This window comes from Coenobita brevimanus, chromosome 26, assembly GCF_032717465.1.
Source record: "Coenobita brevimanus isolate Jiangsu-jjx chromosome 26, ASM3271746v2, whole genome shotgun sequence".
In the NCBI taxonomy this organism is placed as follows: Eukaryota; Metazoa; Arthropoda; class Malacostraca; order Decapoda; family Coenobitidae; genus Coenobita; species Coenobita brevimanus.
Window position 1 is genome coordinate 10861278 of NC_136979.1, and position 16817 is coordinate 10878094.

The window sequence follows — 16817 nt, forward strand, 5'->3', positions numbered from 1 at the left end:
ACATCATCCCCTACACCATCAACGACACATATCAAACCATCCCAGAATCTGTCCTGTTTTTCATCATGGAAGTCAACTTGTGGAGCATATGTCAATATTACTGTAGCCAGGAGTTTTAAAAACAATATTTTCTATTCTATAATCCTTTCACTTACTCTCAAAATCCTTAACACATTGTACCCATTTCTCTTTGACAAGGATGCATGCCCACACTTCCATATCCATCCACACTTATGTTCCAAAAGAATTAATACCTACACTCCTTCCCAACAATCATCCTTGCTGATTTTCCTATAAACCAAATTCCTGTAAGTAGCAAACATCCACTCACCTCCTGCTCATGGTATCCACTATTCCCTTCCTCTGTTCAAGCTACCCACTTTCCAAGATGCTGTTTACAACCCCTTGGGTGGTTTGTTTTCTCAGGCTTGCTTTTCACACTTGGCTTCGTTTTAATAATAGTCAGTAAAGAAAATGACACCGACCACAGTCCCTGCCCACCTGCGAGCTTCAAGTCCAGGTTAGGGATCAAGGACCCAAAGCCCACTTGCTGTGCCAGTGGTTGTGGCAGTGGCCTCAGAGTATTCTGCCACAACAGCTACAGGGACACCCTCCAAGTGTGCCTTGGCACTATAACTATCCCACCAATATGAACTTGATGATAAAGCAGCCTCCTGGGGAGCTAAACCCTGATCTGGACTCTCACTATTGCAGTTGGTGGAAGTGGCAGCCTAAAAACTGCAATGCCCTATACCCTCTGGCACAGATCTAAGCTCCATCCCATCCAGGCCTCAAAACCGCACCTATGGAATGCACGACATGCCTCCCCACGACACTGTCACCAGGTACTGGGGGCAAAGCTCTTCTGGCTGCATGCCCTAGCTGTTGCCAACCCCTGTGATGTAATTTTTTTTTTTTTTTATGCGAGGAAGAAGGAACCAAAGGCCATGAGCCCGCAGTAACAGTTCCCTCCAAGAGAAAAACAAAATACAATAGAGAGCCAAATTCAAGATCCGATCATTTTGAGATGCCTGGACACACTGCGTTTGAAAGACTGGAGATCATAGGCAGCAGGAAATACAGACAGAGGGAGACAGTTCCAGAGCTGACCTGTTGCATAAATGAAAGACTGGGAGTAACGGTTAACTCTTGCATTAGAGAGTTGGACAGAAAAGGGATGAGAGTTTGCTGCCAGACCGGTGCTACGCGCCCGTCGTAGAGGTGAAGGAATGCAAGCAGACAGTTTAAAGGAGCAGTGACCATTAAAGTAGCGATAGAAAAGAGATAAAGATGTAACAGTGCGGTGAAGAGAGAGGAGTCAGTAAGAGGAGGAGAGTTAATGAGACGAAAAGCCTTTGACTCCACCCTATTGAGAAGAGCTGTATGTGGGGAGCCTCCCCACACATGAGAGTTGTACTCCACACAGGGGTGGATAAAACTCCTGTATAGAGTCAACAATTGTGCAGGGGTAAAGAAAGAGCGGAGTCGGTTTAGCACACCCTATCTCCTGGAAGCAGATTTTACAAGAGATGTAATATGATCTTTCCAAGATAAGTCCCAAGTAAATGAAACCCCAAGCATGTTCAAGGATGATGCAGGATTAAGCTGATTATTATTAAACATTAGTGGGTATACCTGTGGAAGATTTTGTGGGGTTGATAGGTGTAAGAACTGAGTCTTAGATGCATTAAAAACAACCATATTATTTTTATCCCAGTCAGTGATACGAGCCAAGTCAGACATTAGGTGTGCCATAGCCTTATCCCTTGTTTGTTGAAGTAACTGTTGAGATGGGCGTTGCGGGAACCGAATGGAAAGGTGAAGGGTGGAGTCATCAGCGTATGAGTGGATAGGGTTAGATGTACAGCTCAGAAGGTCATTGATGAATAAGAGGAAGTGAGTTGGTGATAGGACAGAGCCCTGAGAAACACCACTGTTGATAGATCTAGGAGAAGAACAATGGCCATCTACAATAGCGGCTATAGAACGACCAGAAAGGAAGCTGGCAATGAAGGCACAGATAGAAGGATTGAAACCATAGGAGGGCAGTTTGGAAATTAAAGATTTATGCCAGATTCGATCGAAAGCCTTTGAGATGCCAAGTGCAGTGGCAAAGCTTTCACCAAAGTCCCAAAATGAGGATGACCAGGAGTCTGAAAGGTAGGTGAGAAGATCGCCAGTGGAGCGTCCCTGACGGAACCCATACTGACAATCGGAAAGAAGGTTGTGATAGGAAAGGTGCCTTAAAATTTTTCTATTGAGAATTGACTCGAAAACTTTTGAAATACAGGACGTTAAAGCAATTGGACGATAGCTGGAGGGTTGGGAGTGGTCACCCTTCTTTGGGACTGGCTGAATGAGAGCAAACTTCCAGCAAGAAGGAAAGGTACAAGTTGACAGACAAAGGCGAAAGAGTTTGCCTAGACAGGGTGTAAGCACAGAAGCACAGTTCTTGAGAACAACAGGAGGGACCCCATCAGGCCTATATGCCTTGTTAGTACTGAGGCCAGTGATGGCAGAAAATACATCAACTGAAGAAATTGGGTATGGTGTGTGATATATAAAGTGCATGTAGTGTAGTGCATGAGACGGTTAGAGAAACGTTTCCGGTTGCATGCTGGCCTACTCTCCATGTTGGTGGTACACTGGAAAAGCATCACCAAAGGGGATGGTCAAGATAAGTTTCATGGCTAGGGAAACAGGAGCTCCAGCTCTCCCTATCACCAGCTTTTCCCTTAAATTTGTATCTACAACTGGGTGCAGGCCTGGAGGAAACTCTCTGCACTGACACTTGAGCATGGTTGGAACAAGCTCCTCAAGGGTGAAGAGGCCACTACTGACTTTACCAGCTTCAAAGCTCAGGACTTCATCCGGTGCATGGAAGCAACAGGAGAACAGGTGACTGAGAACACGATCCACAACTGGCTGGAAGCAGATGAGGGAGGTAATGGGTACCAGGCTCTGTCCAACAGGGAAACTGTGGAGTCCATGAATGTAGGGAGCACAGAGCCTGAAGTGGAGGAAGAAGAGGAGGAAAATGATGACGACGAAATGGCAGAAATCCTGTGGCTCCAGCAGGTTCGTGATGCAGCAGATGTCCTTATTAACTACTGTGAGCATCCTAATTGGTGACCCATCTTTGCCAATGCCACGGCCACTTACCTGCGACAGGGCTGTGCAAGTAAGATAAAGCTTCAGTTGAGAAGGATCCCCAGGTAGTCCTCCATCATGTCATTTTCTCGTCCTGTAAAAGCTATCACTCTGTCCCCATAGCCCTCAACCTCTTCACGTCATCCTCTGTCGCCCCAGCCAATGACCTCCTTGTACTGGCCTCTGTCATGCCAGCCTTCTACTTCCTCACATTCTCATTGTTTACCCCAGCCAGGCACTACCACAGCTACTTCTTCATCTCAGCCATGCATCTTGGCCATGGCACCACCATCTGAGGTCTCCCCTCAACAAGAGGCCTCACTGGATGTCTACCTGACTCCCTCTGCCACTCCATCTCCACTACCTACTCCAGCATCTTTGGCAGAGATTAAGCCTGAGGTGGTGAAGCTGGAGTGAACATAGAGGGAGACATTCACCACCAGACCACGTGGGATTATGTGTACTGTGCAGTACGGTCATCCCTTAACATCCATGTTTTTTAGCATACACAGTTTTAAATGTCAACGGGTGGATATAATATAAACAGTCTTAAATATCCGCAGGTGGATACAGTATCGGGACCGGAGTCACTAAAGCATTTTATCTCGAACTCTGCTGACACTGTTCACTGCAAATGTAACATTATCCTAGGCAGAGTTTATGGCTATTTTAGTGATGGCATTATCCAGTGAATCAAATATAACACTCTTCCTTTTGGCCACTTCATTTATTAATGCCATTATTCATCAGGGGAAAAGTTAGGACAGGCTGGGAGTATTTCTTTTCTTTCATGTACCCTTGATAAGCTGGCCTAAACCAGTTTGCTGCCTCCCCCCCCCCTCCTCTCTCTCATACCCCTCGATGAGCTGGTCTAAACCAGTGTGCTCCCCCCCCCCCTGCTCTCTCTCATAATACGAAGCAATAAACAATACACACCCAAATCACACTGAAATCAAACGAGCATGGCTGAAAGTGTTATTTTATATTATACTGTGACTTACTGTGATAAAATACAAGTGATTTAATGATATTTTTGCAATAATCAGAGAAGTCATGATGCTAAGAACATTAGCTAGTGACCATTTCTGCAGTTGCAGACTGTGCGGCAATGCTATGAAACGACATGACATTATATCAATATGCTTTATAACAGTAAGTGGTAATAAAAGTCACTCATGAAGTCTGATAAAGTTTGTAATGATTTTCCTCGCATCGTTAGTTTCACTAAAGTCTAACATAAACACTGGAATATCACAACAAAATCATAGGAGACTGACGAGAAGTGTTTTATTATTATTGCAATTACTGTGATGACGTAATGCGGCTGTAACTCTAATTTGTATGGAAAAAATCTTGTGGTTTGGTGGAAATTTTTACCTCCCTGGGCTATTTCTTGCATCGGACAGTCAAAACATACCTTGTATTCCCTCAAATCATTCTCTGTGTTTGGAGTGCCTACGGACATACAGTTTGTTGCAAACAATAGTAGAAAGATTGACGTTTATCTCACAAAAATTTTAGCTCTCAAAATTAACGATAAGTGGGTTAAAACACAAGTTGAAAACACACAATTTTTTTCCTATTTCTCCACTGCAAGCACAGTCAGTACGCTGTCATCACAGCTGCCGCAGCCAAAGGGTTAAGGGGGGTCCAGGGGTGTTTTTTGGGGGAACAGCAGATATCCGTGGATTTTTAACATATGCGGATGTCTCTGTTACCTAACCCCTATGGATGTTAAGGGAGCACTGTTCAGTACAGTACTATCAGTCCTCAATTTTCGAATAAGTTGCGTCAAGTAAAGGAACATTTTTCCCTCAATTATTCGATGTAACAGAGCCAAATGCATGTCTGGATAGTGGATCTGTCTAGATAATGGACTTCTCCCCTCGCCCCCCTTTCATACATACCCTAACTTTGAAAGCCATTGTGAATGGCCACTACAATACTTCGTATAACACTTATTCCTGCTGTTTTACACCACTCTATCTGGTCATGCAGACCTATAAACCACAGCCGAGCAATTACCATGGTCAAGCACACCCATCAACCACAGACAATCACACTGCAGGGCCATACCCTGCAGTGACCTCCCTCTTCCTCTCCCCACCTCCACTTCACTCACATACACTGTCCTCGCTAGTCTCTTGCTCTCCATCCTCTCCACATTGCCAAACCACCTCAATGTATTTCTCCAAACACTTTCTATCACATCCACATCCACACCAAAACGCTCCTTAGCTTCCTCATTTGTTAGCCTGTCTCTCCATGTAACTCCACATGCTCCTTTCAGATAACTCATATCCACTGCTCTAATTCTTGACTTGTGCCCTTCCAACAAGGTCCAAGTTTCACTTCCATATATTAGATTTGGTATCACAATACTATCATGCAGCAACTTTTTTACTTCCATGTTCATTTCCCTGTTTCTTATCACTGCTTTCAAAGAACTCTGATCTTCTTGTATTTCCACCACTATTGCCTCTACAATGTTATTTCGAAGATCTATCCTTCTTGCTGTTTTTTCTTTAGCTTTTATCATTCTTTTTCTGTGCCTGCCCTCCTCTCTTCCTATTTCTCCTATCTTTCCTGTCACTTCTTATTCCTCTTCTTTCCTTTACAGGTGGCTTTACATTGAGTGACAAGCCAAATGGTTTCCTGTAAGCCAAGAAACCATTTACAACGCTGGGTGGTAACCATATAACCAAACCATACGTGCTCCCTACGTGTCAACAAGTGGGTTGGTGGAGGGTTGGTGCCCCTCCCTGTCAAACAACTAACTCAGTGTCAAATGGCCACCCTTTGCGGGATTGTGGTGTCTGGCAATAGATAGATAGATAGATAGAACCAGCACATTCCACCAAAGTGTTTTCCCCTATCCTACCTGCATATCTTCACTTGATCCTAGCACTTTTGTATCAATGTCACTGTTCAACTTGGTTTTGGTTAGACATACAGTATATGCCCAGTTTCTTCTGTTTTATATAATTACCCAACCCACCTACATTACTATACATAGTCTCAAAGTTGCATTCTCATATACCTTCCCCACTTCCTTATTAGTTTTTTTTGTCCTATCCACTTCCTTTATCCCATTACTCCCTTGTTTTTATATAACACAACCCTGATACTGATCACTCTCCAAAAAACTTTTGTTCCTTCTTCTCTCATCACTTTTTATTTATCCAGTTTCTTATAAGTTTCTGCCTGCAGCGACTTTAACTTCTCCCTTTTGTCCTCTTTTAAATGGTTCCTCATAAAAACTTCTATACTACGGAGTCTCCATGAAACATCTAAAATTCCATTGGCAACACATTTCATTTTCAGTTTCACTCTTATTGATGTGGTCTCCCTCTTCCTGTACTGGCCTAATCTCACTTCATTAATCTCTCTTTCCCAGTCTCCGCCCTCATTATTAATGCCATTCAACACTTGTCTAACTCTTTCCACCTCCACTTTCACCCTAGTCCATTTAATTTTCTGTTCTCTCTCATTGTCGCCAAATATGATCACATACCTAATTCTTCCCACTGTCTCACCAAATTTTTTTTCTTCTGTACAATCATAGTTACTTCACCTTCTTGCTCTATTCTTATTTTCTTCTTATTTTCTCACTTCTGCTCTTCCGTAATTTGTCTAAAGCTTATTAATTCTTTCTTTTCCTCATTCTGCCACTCCACTTGAACTCACTTTTCCTCCTGTATTGCAACTACTATATCTGCCTTTCCTCATAGTTCCTCAGTTTCTTCTTCTTCTCATCATTTCTCTCCTCAATTTTTCTATTTCATTTCCTTGATTTGCAATTTTGCTGTTTTCTATACGTTCCATAAGCAAGCTGGTTTCACCTTTCTCAGCTTTTTCCATTTCTTTCTCTCTCTCTCTTAAATCCTAACAAGAGAGTTATCAACCTAAAAATGTTCTCTTATTAAAGGACAAATAACATTACCTGCTTAATGAAAAGCTGTGAAAAAAGAGGGGCAGGACAAGCATGGAAGTTGTTTGTTAACTGATGGAAATATAAAGAATCCATCCTCAGCACAGCAGGCTGTCATCTATCGCTGGCACAGATATCGATCAATTTGTGCTTGCAGAGGATTTATCTCGGGTGCATCGCTACTAATCATAGTGCAGACTGGTCGTTAGCACATGACATACTTATTATTTCCTCTGTCTACTTAACATGAATCATTGCCTGCCATATGACCATCATCATCTTGGCTCTTTTTCCCACTTATGAATAGGGTGAGGTAGGCAGATAGGGCCACCATTCATCCATTTGCTCAATGTCGTACTACCTTCATGTGACTCGACACTGACAAGCCTGTATCCCAGGAAACCATTTACAGTATTTTGCTGGATGGTAACATTAAAACCAATCCCTTGGATAGGGAAGAAAGAATACAGGCCCAATAATCTCTACAATATTAACTGTGAGAAATCAGGCACAATAAAATAAAATAATAAAAATTAATGAACCATACTGAGGTGGTTTGGCCATGTCGAGAGGATGGAAGGTGAAAGACTGACGAAGACAGTGTATGTGAGTGAGGTGGAGGGGGGAAGAGGGAGGGGGAGGCCGAGGATGAGATGGAGGGATGGGGTGGAGAGGTATATGAGAGAGGGGGGTGTGAGTTGGGAGCAGGGCAGTGAAATGGCGAGGGACAGGGCGACTTGGAGGCGATTTGTTTGTGGCCACCCCAAACGGGATTGAGGCGTCTGGCAATAGATAGATAGATAGATAGATGAATAAATAAATAAATAAACATAAATAAAGGGGAGGGGGGGCTGCTTCAAGGAACTTCTAGACCTTTCCAGTCAATAATGAATAATTATCTCCTTTAATCAAGCCATAATTTTTTCTCCTACACACAGAAACCAGCCAACTGATACCCCTGTAAACTACACAATTATGTAACTAAACACTATCTCCTTTCAACATAAATGTTGACGAATATTCCAACACAGAAAATATGGTACAGTACTAAGAGCTTCTAATGACTTAAAAGCATTGACCTTAAAGGTGACTTACTGAGATGAATTAATGCATGGAATTCTTTGTTCAGCTGCAAGTATACATTAATACAAATCATGCAATGAGACAGAATACTTCAACTAACAGAAACATTACATAACAATATGCCAAAGTTGTCTAAAATGCTATGTCTGGCACCCAGACATTTAAAAAAAATAATACAGTACATCCCCACAGTACGTGAGTTCCAAGTATGCAATCCCCCTTGTACATGAGGACTTATTTTGTTTATTTTTTATTTTAATGTACTTTTTATTAGTATGTGAACTGAACTCCTTGTAAGTGAGACGGGCAGCGAAGGTGGACCAAATCCAGGGCTACCCCGAGTACGCAACGTTTCCCCCCCCCCCCCAAGAAGTGATAATGGGTGCCTACGCTCTGCCCACCTTGTGCAACGAGTGGACGAGGCCGACGCAGAGCAGGAGATAGCAGCAGAAAAGGCAGCAACACCAGTGATGAAGAGTGAAGATTTGACCATGATGGAGATCAGCAGGGTACTGTGTGCCCTTGATATATTCAAGGAAGAATTCAAGGACATCGAATGCTCTCAGTTGCGGGTGGAGAAGGTGATGTCTTCACTAGACAGAACCTTCCGCTACTACACCGACAAGTATAACCAGGAAGTAAACAAACAGAAGCAAACACTCATCACCCATTTCCTTTGGATTGAACAAAGTGAGGAATCACTCCCTTCAGCATCAGAAGAGCCATATCCTGGGGAGGATCAAGAGGATGATGCAATGTCTGAGGCGTCACAAATAGACTTTGAAAGGTTTATGAATGAAGTGAGTGCATTAGGTAGTGAAAGTGTCGAAAGTGCTTGTGACGAAAGTAGTGAGGAAGGTGGTGTGTTGGGTGGTCTGGTGGGTGATGCAGGAGATGATTGCTACAAGCCTCATCCTGCCTTGGATCCTCTTCTTACCTCCACCAAGCCTGTTGTCCTCTTGGGTTAAGGTGAGCAGCCATATTCTTGTTGGTTTAGTTAAGCCATATCCTTGTTGATTTTGTAAAGCCATAATCTTGTTGGTTTACTTTATCTTAGGTAATACGTCTTAGATAAGTTTCCCTGTACAGCACAATACTTAGGTCTGAAAGGCGTCTCAAGGGTTGCCCATGAAGTACGCGAATTCCTAGTGCGCGACGTCCTCTACCGCCCATATAGGCGCATACTTGGGGGATGTACTGTACTTCATATGACTGTGTGCATCTCCCCCATCCCCTTTCCTGGGTAGCTATTTCCTACAGCAAATAATGTATGTCAAAAGTGAAACAAGCGTCCGGTGATGCAAAATGGTGTACTCTGTTGCAGCAAGGGTTAATGTGGCTCTCGGACACGGCATGCTAATGTTTGAAAACTAATCATTTGATATCAAACTGGTGATTTAGATTTTCAAATGTGAGTTGCTAAGTAGTACACTCAATCCTCGAGTACTGTGGACAATAGGGACTGGACAAGGATCGTGCTACTCAAACTCACGTCACTCAAGCAAATATTTTTGCGTGTATAATGGTACCCGTTCTTACCACCTACCCCACATAAATTACCCCTACATATACCCACCATCAGGTAAGATATAATTATTGCAATTAAGAACATGAATGTACACCAAACCCTCGTTTTTCAACCAATCGTTATTCGACAATTCATTTTTTTGACATTTATAAATCTATACCCTTTTCATTGTCTGACATGGTTATCCCCGCCATTTTGACAATTCAAACCCTACACCACCAGACAGACTGGCTGAGCTGCCTGTCTCCTGTGCTCTGCCCTGCTGACCTGTTGCCTCTTCATCCGTCTGCATTTCTTTTTGGCCTTGTGGAATATTACATCACCACCACAGTTCCATCCTACCCCTGTCAAGCGCAGTCATCTGCTCACCAACCTGAGTGAGTGTTTCCCCACCACATGGTCGGGAGACAATCAGGGTTGTCAGATCTGACCTAAGCCACATTACCAAACTCCTGAATTTTCATTACCAAATTCTTAAAGCAGGCATTTATTCTTCATTAATTATATTTACATATTGAAATAGGCACTCTCCTTATAATTAACAGCACGCTGATTATGTTCAAGCTATGTAGGCTAGCAGATTAATCAAAGACAGCAGACAATCCAACGTCTCCATCCTCTGTATCTTCATACATGTGAAGGATCTGTTTGGTACTGGATCATGCTGATTCATTACCAAATGAATTTTTCAATACCAAATTGGCCCACATTTGGAAATGAAAAATACCAAATGGCAACCCCGGTGACGATTGCGTCGAACGCTCTTAATGCACGATACTGTTTTTCCACCAGTTTTACGGAATGCACATCTTAGTCTGCATTAGGTTAGGTAGGTTATTATCATTGGGAGGTTCTGGGGACAAAGCCCCCGTTAGGTTTCAGCACTTCCAGTTAGGCTTCCACTGCTATTTATGGTTTTAAATTGAATACATTTGAGTCTGTTTGGTGTGGCGATGTCACGTCCACTCGGCGAGATTGTCTATAAACATGCAATCGAAGGCATTCTGGTGGCTTTCTTTAATATCGCTAAGTAGGCATATTTCGTTTGTTCTCCAATATTTTTTTGATCAAAAATCAAATGTCAATCATCTGAGATAATACTATGTAGTACTAATTTTCCTTGAGAACGTTGGTCTATAAGAAAACACCTCAAATCCCATTGTCACTTTCATTCATATATACTGCTATTTTTTCCATCTTTATTGAATACCTTTTGAGTGACGAGGGTGGTCAGGAACATAACCCCACTATTTCTCAACAATCTTAAGGGAAAAATTGGTTTGTTATTTGATCGTTATTTGACCAATTCGTTGTTCAACCACTTTTTATGGAACACATCCCTGTTGAATAGTGGGGGTTAGGAGTCTTAAAAATAGCATTAACAAAAACAAAAGTTTGGCTGGGTACCCTTGTGTTACTGATGTGTAGCTCCCTGGCACTCTCCCTCCAACCCCCACCCGCAATGTTGTTGTCATAAAGTTTCGCCTTCTCTTGTATCATGCAACCTTTGGTAGGGACATTAGGCTGTATGCTTATATGAAAATTTATGGATTTTGCAGCTTTTGGGGACAAAATTGAACAAAAATGTTTGCTAACCAGAAAAAAATTACTCTTTCATCCATATGTTCTCATAAGATAGTGTTCAGTTTCACATTCTTCATTTGATTTCAAGATTCCCAACACATTTCGGACTGACTGGGCATATGTCTGATTCTTTCTCTGATGCTCCACGTGATGCCCTGTGAGTTTCTCGGTCAGATTCAGGACAACATTATGAACTTTCACTGCTGCCAGGTTCACATCACCAGGGTTCCCATGCACGATCTTCTTTATCTTCTCCTGGTCCTTCCAAATCGTTTTGATGATGCTTTTATTCATGCCATGCTTTTTTGCTATTTCTACCTGCCTCTTTCCCTGCTCTAAACATTTACTATCTCATACTTCCAGGCATAATTTTCATTTGCCACTTTCCCTGCCCTAATTCCTTACTAACTCAGACTTCTGGGCATAATTTCTACTTGCCTCTTTCCCCGCTCTAACTCCTTTACTATCTCATACTTCTGGGCATATGTGAAGATGCGCAGCTTTCTGGGTGGCTGGGGCAGATCACATGTCAGTGTCCTCGCTCAACACTCAGACACAAAAAAAATCTTGCTGCACAGTGCAGGCAGAACTCAGTGCGACCAAGAAAGGGCTGCTAGCCGTATGCTCAGTCAGTCTGAGATGAGTTGGGATGTGCAAAATCCAAAGAAGAATGTGGAACTGAATGCTAACTTATGAGAACACATGGATAAATTCCCCCCCCCCCTCTGATTACCAAACATTTTCATTCCATTTCATCCCCTACAATTGCAAAATCCATAATATGAGTAAGGGGTAGAACTCGGTGAGGTGCGAGAAAGGAGCTGTATACTCAGTCAGTCTAAAATGAAGACTGTGGAGCTGAATGCTAATTTAGAAGAACACATGGATGAAAGTAAATTTTTTCTGATGTTACATTTTGTTTTCATTTTTTGAAGGCTCCAACATGCTTGCATGCATTGGCCTTGGTCACCTAATGGTGGCTCTCCATGCTGCTTAATCTCTGGCAGCTTCCCTATTTAGTCCCTTAACCCTGAGGTCACACTCAATGACCTCATCCCACATCTTTTTCGGTCTACCTCTCACCGCCCTACAGTACCTCCAACATTAACCCTTCTCACTTTCTGCACCCAATTATCATCCCCCATCCTCTGCACATGCCCAAACCATCTCAATCTACCTTTGCTCATCAGAACACCAATACACTCCAGTCCCATCCTACCTCTCAACTCTTCCACTGTACAAGTAGTCCCCCCAGGCCTTGCACTCAAGGAGACACTGCACATCCACCTAATCATTGTCATTTTTTAACGTTTCAGCCCACGAATATCTTCTTCCTTTACTGCCCAGGTCTCACTACCATGCAGCATTACACTCCACATGCCACATACCTTAACACCTAGGGAGAACCCTCTCAATGTCAGAAGAGGCAACAGCTCTCTGAACTTCCAACCACTCCTCACTCTAGCCACAGAGCTAGTTCTTGCCCCACCTCCAGCATGTAACATATCTCCCAAATAATAAAAATCTTCCACACACTCAAGAGACTCACCAGCAAGTTCAATCCTTTCACATGCTCTCCCCGACACATCTCAGGGAAATCAGCATTATCTTGCAATCTACCTCAAATACCACTAACTCTCTTATGCACCCACTTATCACAAACACTGCACATGGCCTTGTGACAAACTACACATGGCCACTCTCCCTCTTCTGTGATAGTACCACCCCCAGCACTAGATACCATCACAATAGTTTTATCTGCATTTACTCTTAGGGCCTTGTGCCCCAAACCATCTCTCCACTTCCTAAATCTTTCCACTGCCCCCTTTTCATTCTCTCCTACCAACACCACATCATCAGCATTGAACATCTGCCATGTGAGTCCATTTCTGAAGTCAGGCAAGAGGGCTTCATGTGCCATGATAAACAACAAGGGGATCAAGACTGACCCCTGATGCACACCAACATTCACGGAAAACTTATCACTCAAATCTCCATTCACCTGTACCTGGGTGTGAGCACCCACACACATGACCATGACGACCCTAATCAGCCACTCCTTGATCCCATGCTTTTCTTCCCCTAAAATTGCGAAACCCATAAATTTTTGTTTAACAGGTACCCGGATGCAAGCAGGCCAATCATGGCGAGTCTGGCGGCTGACATCAATGCATACAACCTTCAAATTCGCTGCCAGGCCAGCTACCTTCCCGCATGATCTCAAGTTTTTCTGCATGACGATATGACCCATCGCATTATGTTCACTGCATTAGAACAAAAACATTTTACTCAATCATGAGTTACTCATGGACTGAGTGTATATTTACAGTATTTTCATTTATTTGGTGGTAGGTGGGGGCACTCACCATCCACTCACTCAATGTAGTTCTGCTCTTGGGTGACTGCCCTTCTTCTCTTTCTTCCTTCTTTCTTTCCTTCCGCCAAAGTCGTTCTTTCCTTCATTCTTTCCTCTTCCCTCTGTCTATGGGTGACTCTACACTGAGTGACAAGCCAAATGGTTTCCTATACACCAAGAAATCATTTACTGCACTAGGTGGTAACCACATAACCTAATTATGGTGTCTGGTGGTTTAGAAGGTAATTAGGGTGCTCCAATTGGATTGAACCCATGTGTGTTTACATCCAAGGGGTGGCTGGGGCTTACTGCTCATGTAATGCCACTCAGGGATGAGTGAGGCTGGTCACTCTCATCTCAAATGTCAGGACCAACTTGTCTAGCCCCAGGCTCCCCTGCTCCTCGTGGGGCAACACATGATTAGATGATGATGATGATGATGACGATGATTTTCATTTATTATGGATGGCTAAGGAAAAAATACTGATTTTCTCTCTGCATGAAGAGAGAGGATGAACAATATCTGATCCTATATGGAACACAAGATTTTGAGAGAGTCCCTAGAGTGGTGGTGAAGTGGACAATGAGAAGGCTTGGGATTAAGGAGTGGCTGGTTAGGGTCATTATGGCCATGTTTGTGGGTGCTTAAACCCAGGTAAGGGCGAATAGAGATTTGAGTGATGAGTTTTCTGTGAATATTGGTGTGCATCAGGGGTCAGTCATGAGTCCCTTGTTGTTTATCATGGTACTTGGAGCCCTCTCATGCGACTTAAGAAATGGATTCACGTGGGAGATGTTATATGCTGATGATTTGGTGTTGACTGCACAGAATGAAAGGAAGGCAGAGGAATGATTTGGGAAGTGGAGAGATGGTATGGGGCACAAGGGCTTAGGAGTAAATGCAGATACAACAAAAGTGATAGTATCTGCGGCTGGTGACAGTACTGTCAAAGAAGAAGGAGAGTGGCCATGTGTGATTTGCCACAAGGACATGGGAAGTAATTCCATCTTGTGCAGCGTTAGTGATAAGTGGGTGCTAAGAGATGTAGTAACATTAGAGGTAGAATGTGAGATAATGCTGATTTCATGTGTATGGTGTGTCGGGGAGAGCATGTGGAGATAGACGGACTGAACTTGCTGGTAAGTCTCCTGAGTGTGTGGAAGAGTTTCTATATTTGGGAGACATGTTATATGCTGGAGGTGGGGCTGGAGCTAGCTCTGTGGCTAGGGTAAGGAGTGGTTGGAAGAAGTTCAGGGAGCTGTTGCCTCTCCTGACATTGAGAGTTCTCCCTACGTGCTAAGGGATATTTGTATGTGGCATGCATTAGGGGTGTAATGCTGTATGGTAGTGTGACCTGGGCAGTAAAGGAAGAGAATATTCGCAAGTTCAAACATACAGATATGACAATGATAGGTGCATGTATGGAGCATCCCTGTGTGCGAGGCCAGGGGATGCTAGGTTTACAATGGAGGAGTTGAGAGGTAGGATGGGACTGGAGTGTATTGGTGTTCTGATAAGGAAAGGTAGGCTTAGATGGTTTGGGCATGTGGAAAAGACGGGGGATGAGAATTGGGTGCAGAAAGTGAGAAGTGTTAATGTTAGGGGTAGGGTTGTGAAAGGAAGACCGAAAAAGACCTGGGACGAGGTAACTAAGTGTGACCTCATGGATACGAGACTGAATAGGGAAGTTGCCAGACATCGAGCAGCATGGAGAGACGCCATCATGTGACGAAGGTCAACACATGCAAACATGTTGGAGTCTTCAAAAACGAAATGAAACAAACTGCTCTATCTATAGCCAGAGGCCATAATCCCGTAAGAGGGAAGGCCATTTGTCTTTTACTTGTTTTAGATGGAGGGGCACTATCCCTCTGTCAACCCACTTGCTGACACACAGAAAACATGTATGGGTTAGTTATATGGTTACCATCTGACACTGTAAATGGTTTCCTGGCTTAGGGAAAACCATTTGGCTTGTCATTCAATGTAAAGCCACCTGAAAAAGATGAGTATTAAAAAGTGACAGGAAAGATGAGGGAAATAAGAAATGAGGAGGGCAAACACAGAAAAAGAGTGATAAAGGTGAAGGAAGAAGTACGCAAAACTACATCAAGTGAAAGGATGATGGTTCCCACCACCTGCCACCAGATCTTTGTGTGAAATTTCTACACAAAAAACATGACTGATGAGGAAGAACTATGACATTTTTACAACAAAACCATAACTGAATAGGACACGGTACATCATACCAGGGTGGGGGGGGTGGGGGGGAAGAGCTATTAGAAAAGAGGAGGAGTAACATTTTACAAGAAACATCAATAGAAAGGAAGGGCTAAAAAAAAAAAAAAAAAAAAAAAAAAAAAAAAAAAAAGGAGAACAAGAACCAAGAAATTTCTACAATAAAAACACAACTGAACAGTTTCATGCATACAAGAGACACTGGGCTAGGATGGTGATTATCATAACGCTGCAATACTCACTTTTGTCGCTCTGCTTTGTACTGTTGTGTACACTCATCGAAGAGTTTTTGGTTCATTTCCATAAACAGCTTCAGGGCATTATATATCAATCCGTGTATGGTCCTGCAGAAATGGTAAATAATAACAAGTGACAAAAAGGAAAGAATGTATAATGTCACTTTACTTGGAAACAGTTGCTGTAGTATCTGTATGGCTAGGTAATCTCAATAAGATAAATACTTTGATTAATACTAATGGACAAGAGGAAATAAAAAAATTAATGTTAGAAATAATTTCAAAATTCCTTCCAAATAAATCTGATTTCTGTATCATGTCCTTCCATTAGTGGTGGCTCTATAAATGATATTCTACTTACTATTTCAGTGTCAAATTGAAAAGTAATATAAAAAGTACAAAGTCTAATAATAGACATGTATTAGAAAATTAGAAAATAATTGTACATACTTGTTCCAGTGTGATTTAGAGTTCTTATACAAAGCCGGGAACATAATCGGAAGGATGGTTTGCGCATTATCACTTATCAATGACAGTATATATTCATTATTCCAGTAGTAGAGAGCCCGCTCTGCAACCTGAAAATGTTAAATGTCAGTTTATAATATACATGTTATTTCAGGCATATCTGTAAACAATATGGATCAGAACTAAATTATACACAGTATACCCTCATACACTGGGGGGGAAAAAAAAAAAAAAAAAAAAAA

The 16817-nt window shown here is 42.6% G+C and overlaps 1 protein-coding gene across 1 annotated transcript in view; it reads right to left on the minus strand.

Annotated features, from left to right (window-relative positions):
* LOC145393965 (serine/threonine-protein phosphatase 2A 56 kDa regulatory subunit gamma isoform-like) overlaps positions 1-16817 on the minus strand; it is a 294483-nt gene that overhangs the window by 37663 nt on the left and 240003 nt on the right. Inside the window, exons 9-10 of the mRNA XM_080267941.1 lie at positions 16558-16685; positions 16114-16215 (exon numbers count right to left, since the gene is read on the minus strand). Of these exons, the coding sequence (XP_080124067.1) occupies positions 16114-16215; positions 16558-16685 (230 nt within the window). The remainder of the gene's footprint in view (positions 1-16113; positions 16216-16557; positions 16686-16817) is intronic.